We start from the raw sequence: 16,460 nt of genomic DNA on the forward strand, positions 1-16,460 counted from the left end.
CTCTCTCCCGGAAGTGGCGGCACGGCCATGGGCGCCTCGAAGAAGCACCGGGAGCGCGGTGGGACCGAAGCGTCCGAGGAGGCCCCGGGGGCGGCCGGGACGGGCGGCGGCGGCAGCAGCAGCAGCAGCGCGGGGCGGCCCCGCGAGCACCGCAAGCACCGGCACCGTGGCGGGGAGCGGCGCGGGAAACGCAGCCGCTCCCGGGGAGAGCGCGGCGGCTCCGGGGGAGGCTCCGGTTCCTCGAGGCGCGGAGGGGCCGAGGAGGCCGGGAGGAGCGGCCATGGCCGGGGCGGCTCCGAGAATGAGCGGAGAGCCAAGAGGGAGAGGAAGGAGGAGCGGGAGGAGCCCGGTGAGGGCGGGAGGGGAAAAATTGGGGGGACCTGGGGGGATTTGGGGAGAATTTGGGGGAATTTTGGGTTTCCGGGGGGTGCAGCTGTGGATGGGGGAGACCCCAGAGGATTTTGGAGGGGCTGAAGGGAATTTTAGGGATTTTAAGTTGATTTTGGGAGGTTGAAAGAGAGTTTTGGGGAATTAAAGTGAATTTTGGGGGGCTAAAGGGGATTTTGGGGGGGTTAAAGGGGATTTTGGGGTGCATGAGTGTATTGGGCTGGGGCAGCACCTCAGGGGGTACCAGAGGATCTCCCCCCACCCTAATTAATTACTAATAATTTCTTGATTACTCCTCACAGCTGCTCCCAAATCTGCAGCAGGTGAATCCTCCCTGAGCGTCGAAGAAACCAAGTGAGGACCCCCCAAAATCCCCCAAAATTGGGGTTCCCCCACCCCAAATCCCCCAAAATTTGGGTTTCTCCCCCATATCCCCCTCAAAATTGGGGTCTCCCATCCCAAATCTCCGAAATTTCCCCAAACTGGGGTTTCCCCTCCCAAATCCATCAAAATTGGGTTTTCCCCCACCCCAAATATCCCAAAATTGGGGTCTCCCCTCCCTCAAATCCCCCAAATGTGGGGTCCCCCACCCTGGAACCCCCCTGACCCTTTTGTGGTTCCCAGTAAGCTCCGGGCCAAACTGGGACTGAAGCCCCTGGAGACCAGCACGGCCAAGAAAGGTGAGGGGAATTTGGGGGAGTTCAGGGCATTTGGGGTTTTTGGGGGCTGATTTTGGGGGGTTTGGGGCTGATTTTTGGGCTGGTTTTAGGGGAGCCCAGGGGCTGATTTAAGGGCTGATTCTGGGGTTGTTTTTGCCAATTTTGGTGCTGATTCCTGGGCCTGATTTCAGGATGTTCACCGTTCATTTTGGGGCCAATTTTGGGGTACTTTGGGCCATCTTGTGGTTGATTTATCACCTCATTTTAGGGCAAATTTCAGGACCAATTTTGGGCCTGATTTGGGATTTTTTGGGGCAAATTTTGGGGTGTCCTGGGGCTGATTTTTGGGCTGATTTTGGGGTGGATTTTGAGGCCGATTTTACCAATTCTTGGGCTGATTTTGGGGTGCCCTGGGGCTGATTTTTGGGCTGATTTTGGGGTGGATTTTGAGGCCGATTTTACCAATTCTTGGGCTGATTTTGGGGTGCCCTGGGGCTGATTTTGGGTTTGACTTTGGGGCTCATTTTGCCCTGGTTTTGGGCCGATTTTGGGGCAAATTTTGGCCTGATTTGGGGCCTGATTTTGGGGCTGATTTCACTGATTTTGGGGTGCCCCGGGGCTGACTTTGGGGCTGATTTTGGGCCGATTTTTGGGCCGATTTTGGACCTGTTTTTGGGCCTGATTTTGGACCGATTTTGAGGCTGATTTTGAGGCTGATTTTGAGGCTGATTTTGGGACTGAGTTTGGGACTGATTTTGGCCTGATTTTGGGCCTGATTTGGGCCGATTTTGGGGCTGACTTTGGGCCCGATTTGGGCCGATTTTGGGGCTGATTTTGAGGCTGACTTGGGGCTGATTTTGAGGCTGATTTTGAGGCTGATTTTGGGCCTGATTTGGGCCGATTTTGGGGCTGATTTTGAGGCTGATTTGGGTCTGATTTTGAGGCTGATTTGGGTCTGATTTTGAGGCTGACTTTGGGGCTGATTTTCACCCGATTTTGGCCTGATTTTGAGGCCGATTTTGGGTCTGATTTTGAGGCTGATTTTGGCCTGATTTTGAGGCTGATTTTGGCCTGATTTTGAGGCCGATTTCGGGGCTGATTTGGGCCGATTTTGGCCTGATTTTGAGGCCGATTTTGGGGCTGATTTTCCCCCGATTTTGGCCTGATTTTGGTCTGATTTTGGGCCGATTTTGGCCTGATTTTGAGGCCGATTTTGGCCTGATTTTGAGGCTGATTTGGGTCTGATTTTGGCCTGATTTTGAGGCTGATTTGGGTCTGATTTTGAGGCCGATTTTGGCCTGATTTTGAGGCTGATTTGGGGCTGATTTTCCCCCGATTTTGGCCTGATTTTGAGGCTGATTTTCCCCTGATTTTGGCCTGATTTTGAGGCCGATTTTGGGGCTGATTTGGCCTGATTTTGAGGCCGATTTTGGGGCTGATTTTCCCCCGATTTTGGCCTGATTTTGAGGCCGATTTCGGGGCTGACTTGGGGCTGGTTTGGAGCAGAGGCAGGCACCAAGGAGGACCCGGTGGCAGCCGAGGTGATCAATCCCCTGGCGCTGCGGCAGCGCGAGGAAATCCGCGAGAAGCTGGCGGCGGCCAAGGAGAAACGGCTGCTGAACCAGAAACTGGGGTACGGAAATGGGGGCACGGGGAGGGGGCTTGGGAGGAATTGGGGCATTTTGAGGGGTGTTTAGGAGATTTTTGGGGGGCTGGCAGGGGGCTGGGGGCATTGGGAGGGGATTTGGGGAGGGATTGGGGGGTTTGGGGGCGTTTAGGGGATTTTTGGTGAGCTGGGAAGGGGTTTGGGGGTGTCTGGAGGAGGAATTGGGGGGGTTTGAGGGGCCTGGGAGGGGATTTGGGGGAATTTAGAAGGAATTTGGGATCTTTGGGGAAGAATTGGAAGGACTTGAGGGGTGTTTAGGGAATTTTGGGGGTAGCTGAGAGGGGGTTTTGAAGGAATTGGGGGATTCCAGGGGGGATTTGGGCTTCTCAGGGGGAATTTTGGGGGGCCAGGATGGCATTTTGGGGAATAGGAGAGGTTTAGGGAGGATTTTAAGACTGTCTGGGACAGAGCTTTAGGGCACAGAAAATACTTTAGGAATTTTTTTAGAAGCACAAAAAATATTTCGGGGTAAAATCTGCAAATCCAAGTGAAAATCTTTACGAATATTGAGAAAAACTTGGAATTTTTGCAAAGCCGAGAAAACCCAGGAGGATTTTAGGGGTTTGGGGCTGATTTGAGGCGTTTGTGGGGACCCTGAAATGTCCTTTTTTCGCCCCAAAAAGGAAGGTGAAGACGCTGGGGGAGGAGGAGCCCTGGCTGGACGACGCGGCCGCGTGGATCGAGCGCAGCCGAGCGCTGCAGAGGGAGAAGGAGCTGGCAGAGAAAAGGGTGGGAAGGGACCCCCAAACCCCAGGAAACCCCAAATCCCAGAAAACCCCAAATCCCCCCCAGTTTCAGTCCAAAACCGGCGGTTTTGCCCCAGTTTTTAGCGATTTTACAGCAAAAATTTGGATTTTTAGGGGATTTTTTAGGGGTTTTCCCACCTAAAATCCTGATTTTGTCCCAGGTTTTGGGAGTTGTGGAGCTGCCTGAAATTTAGGTTGAAGTTTAAGGTTTTTAGTTAATAATTTCCTACAAATTAAAGATTTTGGGGGTTAAATCTTTCTTTTGAAATAAGTTTTTGGGCTAAAATAGGGAATTTGAAGGCTAAAATTTAGATTTCATCCCAATTTTTAAGAATTTTTACCCTCAGTGTGATTTTTAGGGCTATTCCCTCAAATCCCCCCTAAAAACGGTGCCTTAAGTTTTTGCTTTTTGCAGTAAACTTTTCAAGCACGGTGCCAAAATCACAAATTTTGACCCCAAAATTCTGCTCCCGCCTCAATTTTCAGGCGTTTCGGAATCGCTTCAAGGTTAAATCCGATTTTTAAGAGCGTCCCCAAACAACCCCATTAAACCTGAAGGATTTGGGAGCGTTTCCCTTGGGTTTGTTGCCAAGTTCTGAGCCAAAAATGGGAATTTTGGGGTCGTTTTTCTCCTGGTGAGAAACTTCCAGCTTTCCATTCCTTTGGGATGGGGCTGGGGGTGTCCCTTGGTGTCCCTTGGTGTCCCTTGGTGTCCCCAAACTGGTGTCACTGGGGGCTTTGCAGGCCAAGCTGCTGGAGGAGATGGACCAGGAGTTCGGGGTCAGCCCCTTGGTGGAGGAGGAGTTCCAGCGGCGCCGGAGGGTGAGGGACACTGGGGACACATTGGGGACACCTTGGGGACATTGGGGACACCTTGGGGACACTGGGGACAGCTTGGGGACAGGCAGTGACCCCCCTGTGCCCCCCAGGAGCGTTACAGTGCCCGGGACCTGCAGGGGCTGACGGTGGAGCACGACCCGGCCTCGATCCCCGAGGGACAAACGCTGGTGCTGACCCTCAAGGACAGGGGTCAGTGGGGACATCGGGGACATTGGGGACATTGGGGACATTGGGGACATTGTGGTGGCACAGGGAGAGGGGGCAGTGGGGACAGGGCTGTCCCCAAGGGCCACGGGGAGGGTACGTTGGGTGTGGGGTGGTCTGTCCTTGTCCAAGATGTCCTCTCACTGTCCCCTTTGTCCCTTCCCTGTCACCTCCCTGTGTCCGCTGTCCCCTCCTTTCCTTTGTCCCCTGGCTGTGTCCCCTGTCCCTGTCCCCTGTCCCTGTCTATCCCCTGGCTGTCCCCTGTCTATCCCCTGGCTGTCCCCTGGCTGTCCCCTGTTCTGTCCCCTGTTCTGTCCCCTGGCTGTCCCTGTCTGTCCCTGTCTGTCCCCTGTCTGTCCCCTGTCTGTCCCTGTCCCCTGTCTATCCCCTGTTCTGTCCCTGTCTGTCCCTGTCTATCCCCTGTCTGTCCCTGGCTGTCCCTGTCTGTCCCTGGCTGTCCCTGTCTGTCCCCTGTCTGTCCCCTGGCTGTCCCCTGGCTGTCCCTGGCTGTCCCCTGGCTGTCCCTGTCTGTCCCCTGTCTGTCCCCTGTTCTGTCCCCTGTCTATCCCCTGTCTGTCCCCTGTCTGTCCTTGTCTATCCCCTGTCTGTCCCTGTCTGTCCCTGTCTGTCCCTGTCTATCCCCTGTCTGTCCCTGTCTGTCCCTGTCTGTCCCCTGTCTGTCCCCTGTCTGTCCCTGGCTGTCCCTGGCTGTCCCTGGCTGTCCCTGTCTGTCCCTGTCCCCTGGCTGTCCCTCGCTGTCCCCAGGTGTCCTGGAGGCCGGTGAGGATGTGCTGGAGCAGGTGGCTTTGGCTGCGGCCGCGCGCGCTCAGGAGGAGCAGGAGCTGCGCCGGCGCCGCCCCAACTACGACCCCTACGGAGAGCAGGAGCCCGGGCCCGGCTCCCAGGTACCTGTCACGAGATATCGCGATATAGCAGCACAGAGCGCGAGATATCGCGATATAGCAACACAGGGCACGAGATATCGCGATATAGCAGCACAGAGCGCGAGATATTGTGATACAGCAGCACAGAGCACGCGATATCGCGATATATCACTGTGTATCATATATATTAATCAGATACATATCGCAACATCGTGGTGTTATATCACAAGATATCCCCATGTGTCGTGACATATCAGCACACGTTGATCGATATCACGGCACGTTAGCATTTATTGATTGATAACGTGGCAAGTTGTGACACATCTCCATATAGCGATCGATATCATGACATAATACCCTATGTTGATGGATATCGTGATATATCATGACATATTGACTGGTATTGTGAAGAATCACGACACATTGTGATGCATCAATTCAGATCACGGTATGTCGTTTGATATCACGGTATATCACTTGATATCACGGTATATAATTTGATATCGCGATACATTGTTTGATATCACGGTATATCATTCAATATCACGGTATATCATTTGACATCACGGTGTATCATTTGACATCATGGTATATCATTTGAAATCGTGATGTATCATTTGATATCACGATACATCATTTGTTATCATGATATATCATTTGATATCGTGATACATCGTTTGATATCGTGATACATCATTTGATATCGCGATATATCATTTGATATCACATTATATCATTCGATATCATGGTATATCATTTGATATCACGGTATATCATTTGATATCACGATACATCATTTGATATCGCGATACATCGTTTGATATCACGATACATTGTTTGATATCGTGATACATCGTTTGATACCACGATATATCGTTTGAGATCGCGATACATCGTTTGATATCACGATACATCGTTTGATATCGCGATATATCGTTTGATATCGCGATACATCGTTTGATATTGTGATATATCATTTGATATCGCGATACATCATTTGATATCACGATATATTGTTTGATATCGCGATACATCGTTTGATATCGCGATATATCGTTTGATATCGCGATACATCGTTCGATATCACGATATATCGTTTGATATCGCGATACATCGTTTGATATCGCGATACATCATTTGATATCGCGATACATCATTTGATATCGCGATACATTGTTTGATATCACGATACATCGTTTGATATCGCGGTATATCATTTGATATCACGATATATCATTTGATATCACGATACATGGTTCGCCATCACCACACACGTGTCGCTCCCCGTGCCCCTCAGGCGCCGGCGCTGCTCCCTCAGTACGACGAGCCGGGGCCGCGCCCCTCGTTCCGCCTGGGCCCGGGGGGGACGCAGGACACGGGCGGGGACCCCCGGCCCGGGCCCCTCCCCCCGCCAGGCCCCGCCCCCCAGAGCCTGGAGCTGCCCCTCCCCCGCCTGGCCAGCGAGTACCTGAGCCCCGAGGAGATGGTGAGGGGGGAGGGGGGGGTTGGGGGGTTTTGGGGGAATTTGGGGGTCATGGGGGGGGCTGGGGGGACGAACATTGGGGGGCATTTTGGGGGGGAATTGGGGTAATTGGGGGAGGGTTTGGGGGGACAGTTTTGGGGGGGATTTGGCATTATTGGGAGAGGATTTGGGGGTCACTTGGGGAGGATTTGGGGGTCACTTGGGGAGGATTTGGGGGTCACTTGGGGAGGATTTGGGGGTGATTTGGGGAGGATTTGGAGTAGTTTGGGGGCCTGGGGAGGACTTTGGGGTCACTTGGGGAGGATTTTTGGGGTAATTTGGGGTTATTGGAGGTAACTTAGAGGGGATTTTGGGGTGATTTGGGGTCCCGGGGAGGATTCTGGGGTAACTTTGGTGTAACTTGGGGCACTTCCGCTGTAATTTGGGGGTGATTCGGTGAGGATTTGGGGTCTGTGGGGGGGATTTGGGGTCTGTGGGGGGGATTTGGGGTCTGTGGGGGGGATTTGGGGGCAATGTGGGGGGGATTTTGGGGTGCTTTGGGATAGCTCTGGGGTGGTTGGGTGCGGTTCTGGGGTGATGCGGGGCCGTTTTGGGGCCGCAGGCGGTGACGTTCCGCAAGACGCGGCGCCGCGTGCGGAAGCTGCGCAGGAAGGAGAAGCCCCTGAGGGCCGACGACCTCCTGGCCACGGCCCCGGGGGACACCCAGGGGGACTTCGGCTCCAGGTGGGGCTGGGGGGTCCTGGGGTGGGGGCAGCGCCCTAAAAGGGCTGGGGGGGGATTTTGGGGGGTCCTGGGGGGGATCTGGGGGAGATTTGGGGGGGTCCTGGGGGACATCTGGGGATCCTGGGGGGGATTTGGGGGAGATTTGGGGGGGGTTTGAGGGGTTCTGGGGGGATTTTGGGGATCCTGGGGGGGATTTTGGGGATCCTGGGGGGGGTTTGAGGGGTCCTGGGGGGGATTTTGGGGGGTCCTGGGGAGGATTTGAGGGGTCCTGGGGGGGTTTTTGGGAGTTTTGGGGGTCCTGGGGAGGATTTTGGGGATCCTGGGGGGATCCTGGAGGTGTGGGAGGGTCCTAAAAGGGCTAAAGGGGGAATTTTGGGGGGTCCTGGGGGGGATTTTGGGGAGTCCTAGGGGGAGATCCAGGGGTCCAAAGGGGTTGGGGAGGGGTTCTTGGGGGGTCCTGGGGGATTTGGGGGGCCCTGGGATATTTTGGGGTTCCTGGGGAGGATTTTGAGGGGTCCTGGGGGGATTTTGGGGTCCTGGTGGGACTGGGGGGTGCCTGGGGCAGGTCTTGGGTGTCATTTTTGGGGTTCAGTCCCCCCAAATCCCCCGCAGGTCGCGGGGCCGGGGCCGGCGGGTGCAGGAGGATGAGGAGGGGGCAGGGGGGGACCCCGAAAACGGCCCCGACCCCCCCGAGGGGACCCCCCAGGCCCCGCTGCCCTCGGACGACACCCGGACGGAGAACATGGACATCAGCAGCGACGGTGGGGGGGTCTGGGGGTGTGGGGGGGTTCTGGGGGGTTTGGGGGGATTGTAGGGGGATTCTGTGGGGTTTGGGGGGATTCTGTGGGGTTTTGGGGGCTTTCAGACTGAATTTTGGGGATTTCTGGGGATTTTGGGGGATTTTGGGGGGATTTTAGAGGGGAGTTTGAGAGGACGTTGGGGGGATTGGGAGCTTTGGGTGATTTTCGAGGGAATTTTTGGGGAGGTATTGAGGGGTTTTTACAGAATTTGGGGTCCCCCATGTCCTGTGCCCCCCCGGCCCTGCACAAGGATGAGATACAGAAGGAGTCAGGGGGTTCAGGGGGATTTGGGGGGGTTTAGGGCTCTTGAGGGGGATTTTTTGGGGGGATTTTCTGGGATTTTGGGGTCCCCCTGACTCCAATGTCCCCCCAGACGAGGCCGCCCCGCCCGGGACGCCCCCGGCCCTGGAGGAAGATGAGGCCGAGCAGGAGCTGCAGCAGCAGCTGGAGCGGGGCCGGCGCCTGCGGCAGCTGCGGGAGCTGCGCGAGGGAGGCGGAGAGAAGGTGAGAGCCCTCCCCAAAAATCATCGCAAAATCCCCCCCAAAATCCCCCCAAAAACCCACCCAAAATCCCCCCCCAAAATCCCCCCAAAAACCCGCCCAAAATCCCCCCAAAATCCCCCCCAAAATCCCCCCAAAAACCCCCCAAAAACCCACCCAAAACCCACCCAAAAACCCACCCAAAAACCCGCCCAAAATCCCCCCAAAATCCCCCGCAAAATCCCCCCAAAAACCGCCCAAAATCCCCCCAAAAACCCGCCCAAAATCCCCCCAAAACCCACCCAAAATCCCACCCAAAAACCGCCCAAAATCCCCCCAAAACCCACCCAAAATCCCCCCCAAAATCCCCCCAAAACCCACCCAAAATCCCCCCCAAAATCCCCCCAAAACCCACCCAAAATCCCCCCAAAAACCCACCCAAAATCCCCCAAAAACCCACCCAAAAACCCACCCAAAATCCCCCCAAAAACCCACCCAAAATCCCCCCAAAATCCCCCCAAAACCCCCCCCAAAATCCCCCCAAAAAACCCCCAAAAACCCACCCAAAACCCACCCAAAAACCCACCCAAAATCCCCCCAAAAACCTGCCCAAAATCCCCCAAAAACCCACCCAAAATCCCCCCAAAATCCCCCCAAAAAACCCTCCCAAAATCCCCCCAAAATCCCCCCCAAAATCCCCCCCAAAATCCCCCCAAAATCCCCCCAAAATCCCCCAAAATCCCCCCCAAAATCCCCCCCAAAATCCCCCCAAAAACCCACCCAAAATCCCCCCCAAAATCCCCCCCAAAATCCCCCCCAAAATCCCCCAAAATCCCCCCAAAAACCCCCCCAAAATCCCCCCCAAAACCCCCCCAAAAACCCCCCAAAATCCCCCCAAAAAACCCTCCCAAAATCCCCCAAAAATCATCGCAAAATCCCCCCCAAAAAACCCTCCCAAAATCTCCCCAAAAAAAAAACCCTAAATCCTCTCTAAAACCCCCAAAAAATCCTCGTGAATACTCCCCAAAATCCCTTCCAAAAATCCCCCTAAAAACCCCGAACTGCCGCCAAAATCCCCCTCAAATCCCCCTCAAACCCCAGCAAACACCTCCCAAAGCTCTGTCTCCACAGCACCCCAAACAGCTCCCACTTAGCACCCCAAAAATCCCCGGGGTGCCCCTAAAACCTCCCTGAGAATCCCCGAATTTGCTCCTCCCAGAAACCCTAAAATATCCCCCAAAATCTTCCCTCAACTCCCCGAAATCCCTCTCAAACTGCCCCAAATGCCCCCAAAAACTGCCCCAAATCTCTTCAAACCCCCCCATTCCTCTCCAAATCTCCCCAAAACCGCCCCCAAATGCCCCAAATGCCCCAAATGCCCCAAACTCCTCCATATCTCCAGTAATTCCTCTACAAACTGCCCCGAATCCCCCCAAAACTCCCCATGGCCCCCCCAAATCATCTTCTGGGACCCCCCAATACCAAAAACTCCCCCAAATCTCCACCAATTCTTACCCAAATCCCCCCAAATCTCCACCAATTCCTCCTCAAATCCCCCCAAAACTCCCCTGGCCCTCTAAACCTCCCTACGGGACCCCAATCCCAAACCCCCCCCTCAAATCCCAGCGCCCTCCCCGAACCCCCTTTGGAGGACCCCCTAAACCGGGGGCGCTAACCCCAAATCCGGGGTCCCCCCTGCCCCCCCCAGGTGCTGGAGCTGCTCCGGGGGGGCTCCGGGGGGGTCCCGGGGGGCCCGGACCCGCGGGGGGGGGGCAGCATCGTCTTCAACGCCACCTCCGAGTTCTGCCGGACCCTGGGCGAGATCCCCACCTACGGCCTGGCCGGGAACCGCGAGGAGCAGGACGAGCTCATGGTCAGGGCTGGGGGCGTTAGGGGGTATTTGGGGGCATTAGAGGGGATTTGGGGGGATTTGGGGCGGTTAGAGGGGTGTTAGGGGGGATTTGGGGCAGTTAGAGGGGATTTGGGGGCGTTAGAGGGGATTTGGGGAGATCCCCACCTACGGCCTGGCCGGGAACCGCGAGGAGCAGGACGAGCTCATGGTCAGGGCTGGGGGGTTTGGGGGGGGTTAAAGGGGATTTGGGGGGTTTGGGGGGGTTAGAGGGGATTTGGGGGAGTTAAAGGGGATTTGGGGAGATCCCCACCTACGGCCTGGCCGGGAACCGCGCGGAGCAGGACGAGCTCATGGTCAGGGCTGGGGGGTTTGGGGGTTTTGGGGGGGGATTCAGGGAATTTGGGGGTGTCTGGGGCAGTTTTGGGGGGGACTTGGGGAGTCTGGGGGGGTTAGAGGGGATTTGGGGCCAGTTTGGGGCCAGTCTGGGGGGAATTTTGGGAGAGTTTGGGGAGGAATTGCGAGCAGGTTGGGGGGGGTTAAAGGAGTTTTTGGGGGATTTTGGGGGAGTTTTGGGATGGATTTGTTCCCCCCATGTTTGTCCTCTCTGTCTCCACTGCTGTCCCCACTGTCCCTGCTGTCCCCATCGTCCCCATGGTGTCCCCAATCCCCCAATGTCCCCCTGGTGTCCCCAATGTCCCCATGGTGTCCCCAATGTCCCCAACGTCCCCTGCTGTCCCCCCTGTCCCTGCTGTCCCAATGTCCCCCTGCTGTCCCCATCATCCCTGTGTACCCAATCCCCCCACTGTCCTCAGCATCGCCATGTCCCCCTGCTGTCCCCATCGTCCCCATGGTGTCCCCATGCTGTCCCTGCTGTCCCCAACACTCCATGTCCCCATGGTGTCCCCAATCCCCCCATGCTGTCCCTGCTGTCCCCATCGTCCCCATGGTGTCCCCGTGGTGTCCCCAATCCCCCAACGTCCCCATGGTGTCCCCAATGTCCCCAACGTCCCCATGGTGTCCCCGTGGTGTCCCCAATGTCCCCATTGTCCCCGTGGTGTCCCCAACGTCCCCAATGTCCCCCATGGTGTCCCCAATGTCCCCATGGTGTCCCCAACGTCCCCTGGTGTCCCCAATCCCCCAACGTCCCCTGCTGTCCCCATGGTGTCCCCATGGTGTCCCCTGGTGTCCCCAGGCCCTGGAGCGGGCCGGGCGCCCGGCGTCGCCCCCGGAGCCGCCGGACTCGGAGGGGGAGGAGAACGTGGGGTGGAGCAGCGTGAACCTGGCAGAGGAACGGCAGCACCAGGACGTGAGGGGTTAAACGGGGAGCACCCCGGAAATGGGGGGGGAGCACCCCGGAAATGGGATGGGGCACCCCGGAAATGGGGGGGAGCACCCCGGAAATGGGATGGGGCACCCCGGAAATGGGGAGAAACAGCCCAAAAACGGGATGGGGGACCCCGGAAATGGGGAGAGACAGCCTGAAAATGGGATGGGGGACCCCAGAAATGAGATGGGGGACCCCGGAAATGGGGAGAAACAGCCCAAAAATGGGGGGGAAGCACCCCAAAAATGGGGAGAAACACCCCGAAAATGGGGAGAAACACCCCAAAAACGGGATGGGGGATCCCAAAAATTGAGAGAAACACCCTGAAAGTGGGATAGGGGACTCTGAAAATGGAATGGGGGACCCCAAAAATGGAAAAAACACCCCAAAAATGGGATGGGGACCCCAGAAACGGCATGGCGGGGGGCTCCGAAAATGGGATAGGGATTCCCAAAATGGGGAGAAACACCCCAAAAATGGGATGGAGGGGCCCTGAAAATGGGCTGGGGGACCCCAAAAATTGAGAGAAACAGCCCAAAAGGATGGGGGACCCCAAAAAACGGGATGGGGGACCCCAAAAATGGGAGGGAGTTTAAGATTCGGGGTGGAAATGGACAACTTAAAATAGAGAGGGGAGGCTAAAAATGGGATCCCAAAATGGGGAAATCTCGTAAATGAGGGACCCCAAAATTTGGGGGAAACCCCAAAATTGGGGGGGGAAAGCCCTGAAATGGGAGGGCCACGGATGAGCACCCTCAAAACACCCAAAAAACGAGACCCTAAAATGGGGAGACCCCACAAACGAGGCCCCCCCAAAAACGAACTCACCCCAAACTCCCCCTTCAGGGACCCCGTGGGGTTTTTCGGGGTTCCCCGGCCTTGGGGTGCCCCCTGAGCCCCCCTTTGTTCAGTTCTCAGCCTCGTCCACCACGATCCTGGACGAGGAGCCCATCGTGAACCGGGGCCTGGCGGCGGCGCTGCTGCTCTGCCAGAACAAAGGTCGGGATTTGGGGCAAAGCTGGGGCGCCTTGGGGTCCCTCGGTGCGGTTTGGGGGTGTGCGGGAGTTTGGGGTTCTTACAGTGAGACTTGGGGGGAATTTGGGGCTTTTGGGGTCCCTGTGGGGGTTTTGGGGTCCCTGTGGGGTTTTGGGGTCTCTGTGGGGGTTTTGGGGTCCCTGTGGGGTTTTGGGGATCCCTGTGATGTTTTGGGGTCCCTGTGATGTTTTGGGGTCCCTGTGGGGTTTTGGGGATCCCTGTGAGGTTTTGGGGTCCCTGTGGGGGTTTGGGGTCCCTGTGAGGTTCTGTGGGTCCCTGTGGGGGTTTTGGGGTTCCCTGTGGGGTTCTGTGGGTCCCTGTGGGGTTTTGGGGTCCCTGTGATGTTTTGGGGTCCCTGTGGGGTTTTGGGGTCCCTGTGGGGTTCTGTGGGTCCCTGTGATGTTTTGGGGTCCCTGTGATGTTTTGGGGTCCCTGTGGGGTTCTGTGGGTCTCTGTGGGGTTTTGGGGTCCCTGTGGGGGTTTTGGGGTCCCTGTGGGGTTCTGTGGGTCCCTGTGGGGGTTTTGGGGTCCCTGTGGGGGTTTTGGGGTCCCTGTGGGGTTTTGGGGTTCCCTGTGGGGTTTTGGGGTCCCTGTGGGGTGTCCCACGTGTCCCCCCTGTCCCCAGGGCTCTTGGAGACCACGGTGCAGAAGGTGGCGCGAGTGAAAGCCCCGAACAAATCCCTGCCCTCGGCCGTGTACTGCATCGAGGACAAGATGTGAGCGTCACCAATGTCCCCTGGGTGGCCCCTGGGTGTCCCCAGGGTCACCTCAGGGTCACCTCAGGGTCACCTCAGGGTCACCCGTGTCATCCCTGGTGTTGCCTTTTCTGTCACTCAGAGCCTCCCAATGTCCCCAATGGTGTCCCCAGGGCCATCGGTGACAAATACAGCCGGCGGGAGCAGTTCCCAATGGTGTCCCCAATGGTGTCCCCAATGGTGTCCCCAATGTCCCCAATGGTGTCCCCAGGGCCATCGATGACAAGTACAGCCGGCGGGAGGAGTTCCCAATGTGTCCCCAATGTCCCCAATGGTGTCCCCAGTGCTGTCCCCAATGTCCCCAATGGTGTCCCCAATGTGTCCCCAATGTCCCCAATGTCCCCAATGTCCCCAATGGTGTCCCCAATGTGTCCGCAATGTCCCCAATGGTGTCCCCAATGTCCCCAATGTCCCCAATGGTGTCCCCAATGTGTCCCCAATGTCCCCAATGTCCCCAATGTCCCCAATGGTGTCCCCAATGTGTCCGCAATGTCCCCAATGTCCCCAGGGCCATCGGTGACAAATACAGCTGGCGGGAGCAGTTCCCAATGTGTCCCCAATGGTGTCCCCAATGTCCCCAATGGTGTCCCCAATGTGTCCGCAATGTCCCCAATGTCCCCAGGGCCATCGATGACAAGTACAGCCGGCGGGAGCAGTTCCCAATGGTGTCCCCAATGTCCCCAGTGGTGTCCCCAATGTCCCCAATGGTGTCCCCAGTGTCCCCAATAGTGTCCCCAATGGTGTCCCCAATGGTGTCCCCAATGTCCCCAGGGCCATCGATGACAAGTACAGCCGGCGGGAGCAGTTCCCAATGGTGTCCCCAATGTCCCCAGTGGTGTCCCCAATGTCCCCAATGGTGTCCCCAGTGTCCCCAATGGTGTCCCCATGGTGTCCCCAGTGTCCCCAATGCCGTCCCCAATGTCCCCATGGTGTCCCCAGGGCCATCGATGACAAGTACAGCCGGCGGGAGGAGTTCCCAGTGGTGTCCCCAGTGTCCCCAATGGTGTCCCCATGGTGTCCCCAGTGTCCCCAATGGTGTCCCATGGTGTCCCCAATGTCCCCAGGGCCATCGATGACAAGTACAGCCGGCGGGAGGAGTTCCGGGGTTTCACGCAGGATTTCAAGGAGAAGGACGGCTACAGACCCGACGTCAAGATCGAGTACGTGGACGAGACCGGCCGCAAGCTCACCCCCAAAGAGGTGGCGTGTCCCCAAAACACCCCCGTGGTGTCCCCAGAACACCCCCGCGGTGTCCCCAACCCTCCATGGTGTCCCCAACCCTCCATGGTGTCCCCAAACCCACCCCAGTGTCCCCAGCACCCCCACGGTGTCCCCTGACCCCAAAACATCCCCAAGCCCCGTGGTGTCCCCAGTGTCCCCAATGTCCCCAGTGTCCCCAATGTCCCCTTGCTGTCCCCAGTGTCCCCAGTGTCCCCAGTGTCCCCAATGTCCCCAGTGTCCCCAATGTCCCCAATGTCCCCAATGTCCCCAGTGTCCCCAATGTCCCCAGTGTCCCCGATGTCCCCTTGCTGTCCCCAGTGTCCCCAGTGTCCCCAATGTCCCCAATGTCCCCAGTGTCCCCAATGTCCCCACTGTCCCCAATGTCCCCAATGTCCCCGTGCTGTCCCCAGGCCTTCCGGCAGCTCTCCCATCGCTTCCACGGGAAGGGCTCGGGGAAGATGAAGACGGAGAGGAGGATGAAGAAGTTGGATGAGGAGGCGGTGAGGGGCATCGGGGGCTTTGGGGATTTTGGGGACTTTTTTGGGAATTTTGGGGATTTTTGGGGGAATTTTGGGGATTTTTTTGGGGGGGATTTTTGAGACCCCCTCTGTGCTCTCATTGGGGCCTCCACTCCACTTTTGGGGTCTCCACCCCAATTTTGGGGATCTGTATTCAAATTTTGAGCTCTCCACTCCACTTTTGGGGTCTCCACACCAATTTTGGGGTCTCGTGGTGCTGCTGAAGTTTTTGACCCCAATTTTGGGGTTCCTGGGATGTTTTTTGAGGTTGTTAGCCCAAATTTTGGGATCCTCCAGGCTGATCTTGGCGTCCCCTGGAGCCTTTTGGGGTCCCCTGGAGCCTCTTGGGGTCCCCTGGAGCCTCTTGGGGTCCCCCCAGCTCCACTGGAGAATCCCAAGCCAAATTTGGGCACCTCCAGCCCCAATTTTAGGGTCTCCCCGAGGTTTTGGGGTCTCCCCGAGGTTTTTGGGGTCTCCAATACCCTGCAATGGGATTGGGGGTTTCCCTTGTGATTTTGGGGTTTTTTCCTGGAATTTTTTGGGGAATTCCCAAAGTCTTTGGGCTCCCCCTGATTTTGGGGTGCCCCTCTGATTATGGGGTGCAGCCCCCAAAGAAGGGGAGCCCCAATGTCCCCCCAGTGTCCCCCAGCCCCCAAAACTCGGGGGGGGGGGGGGGTTCCCTTTGGGATTTGGGGAATTCTCCGGGGTTTTTTTGGGGCCGTTCCCGGGGTTTTTGGGGTTCCCCTGATTTGGGGGTCCCCCCCCCGTTTTTTGGGGTGCAGCTGCTGAAGAAGATGAGCTCCAGTGACACCCCCCTGGGCACGGTGGCGCTGCTGCAGGAGAAGCAGCGGGCGCAGAAGACGCCGTACATCGTCCTGAGCGG

At 57.0% G+C, this 16,460-nt stretch overlaps 1 protein-coding gene across 1 annotated transcript in view; it reads left to right on the forward strand.

Moving 5' to 3' along the window:
* The first annotated feature begins 8 nt into the window (after positions 1-8).
* The window catches only part of SART1 (spliceosome associated factor 1, recruiter of U4/U6.U5 tri-snRNP), a 26,247-nt gene continuing 9,795 nt past the window's right edge, over positions 9-16,460 (forward strand). The window contains exons 1-19 of the mRNA XM_036405945.2: positions 9-349; positions 690-741; positions 1,012-1,067; positions 2,553-2,679; positions 3,336-3,441; positions 4,203-4,280; positions 4,388-4,487; positions 5,268-5,407; positions 6,684-6,872; positions 7,471-7,592; positions 8,205-8,353; positions 8,766-8,896; positions 10,581-10,745; positions 11,917-12,030; positions 12,960-13,047; positions 13,709-13,799; positions 14,903-15,038; positions 15,470-15,559; positions 16,360-16,458. Coding sequence (XP_036261838.1) covers positions 28-349; positions 690-741; positions 1,012-1,067; positions 2,553-2,679; positions 3,336-3,441; positions 4,203-4,280; positions 4,388-4,487; positions 5,268-5,407; positions 6,684-6,872; positions 7,471-7,592; positions 8,205-8,353; positions 8,766-8,896; positions 10,581-10,745; positions 11,917-12,030; positions 12,960-13,047; positions 13,709-13,799; positions 14,903-15,038; positions 15,470-15,559; positions 16,360-16,458 — 2,355 coding nt within the window. The 5' untranslated portion in view covers positions 9-27. The remainder of the gene's footprint in view (positions 350-689; positions 742-1,011; positions 1,068-2,552; positions 2,680-3,335; positions 3,442-4,202; positions 4,281-4,387; positions 4,488-5,267; positions 5,408-6,683; positions 6,873-7,470; positions 7,593-8,204; positions 8,354-8,765; positions 8,897-10,580; positions 10,746-11,916; positions 12,031-12,959; positions 13,048-13,708; positions 13,800-14,902; positions 15,039-15,469; positions 15,560-16,359; positions 16,459-16,460) is intronic.

The sequence above is a fragment of the Molothrus ater genome, unplaced genomic scaffold (assembly GCF_012460135.2).
Source record: "Molothrus ater isolate BHLD 08-10-18 breed brown headed cowbird unplaced genomic scaffold, BPBGC_Mater_1.1 matUn_MA223, whole genome shotgun sequence".
Classification (NCBI taxonomy): domain Eukaryota; kingdom Metazoa; phylum Chordata; class Aves; order Passeriformes; family Icteridae; genus Molothrus; species Molothrus ater.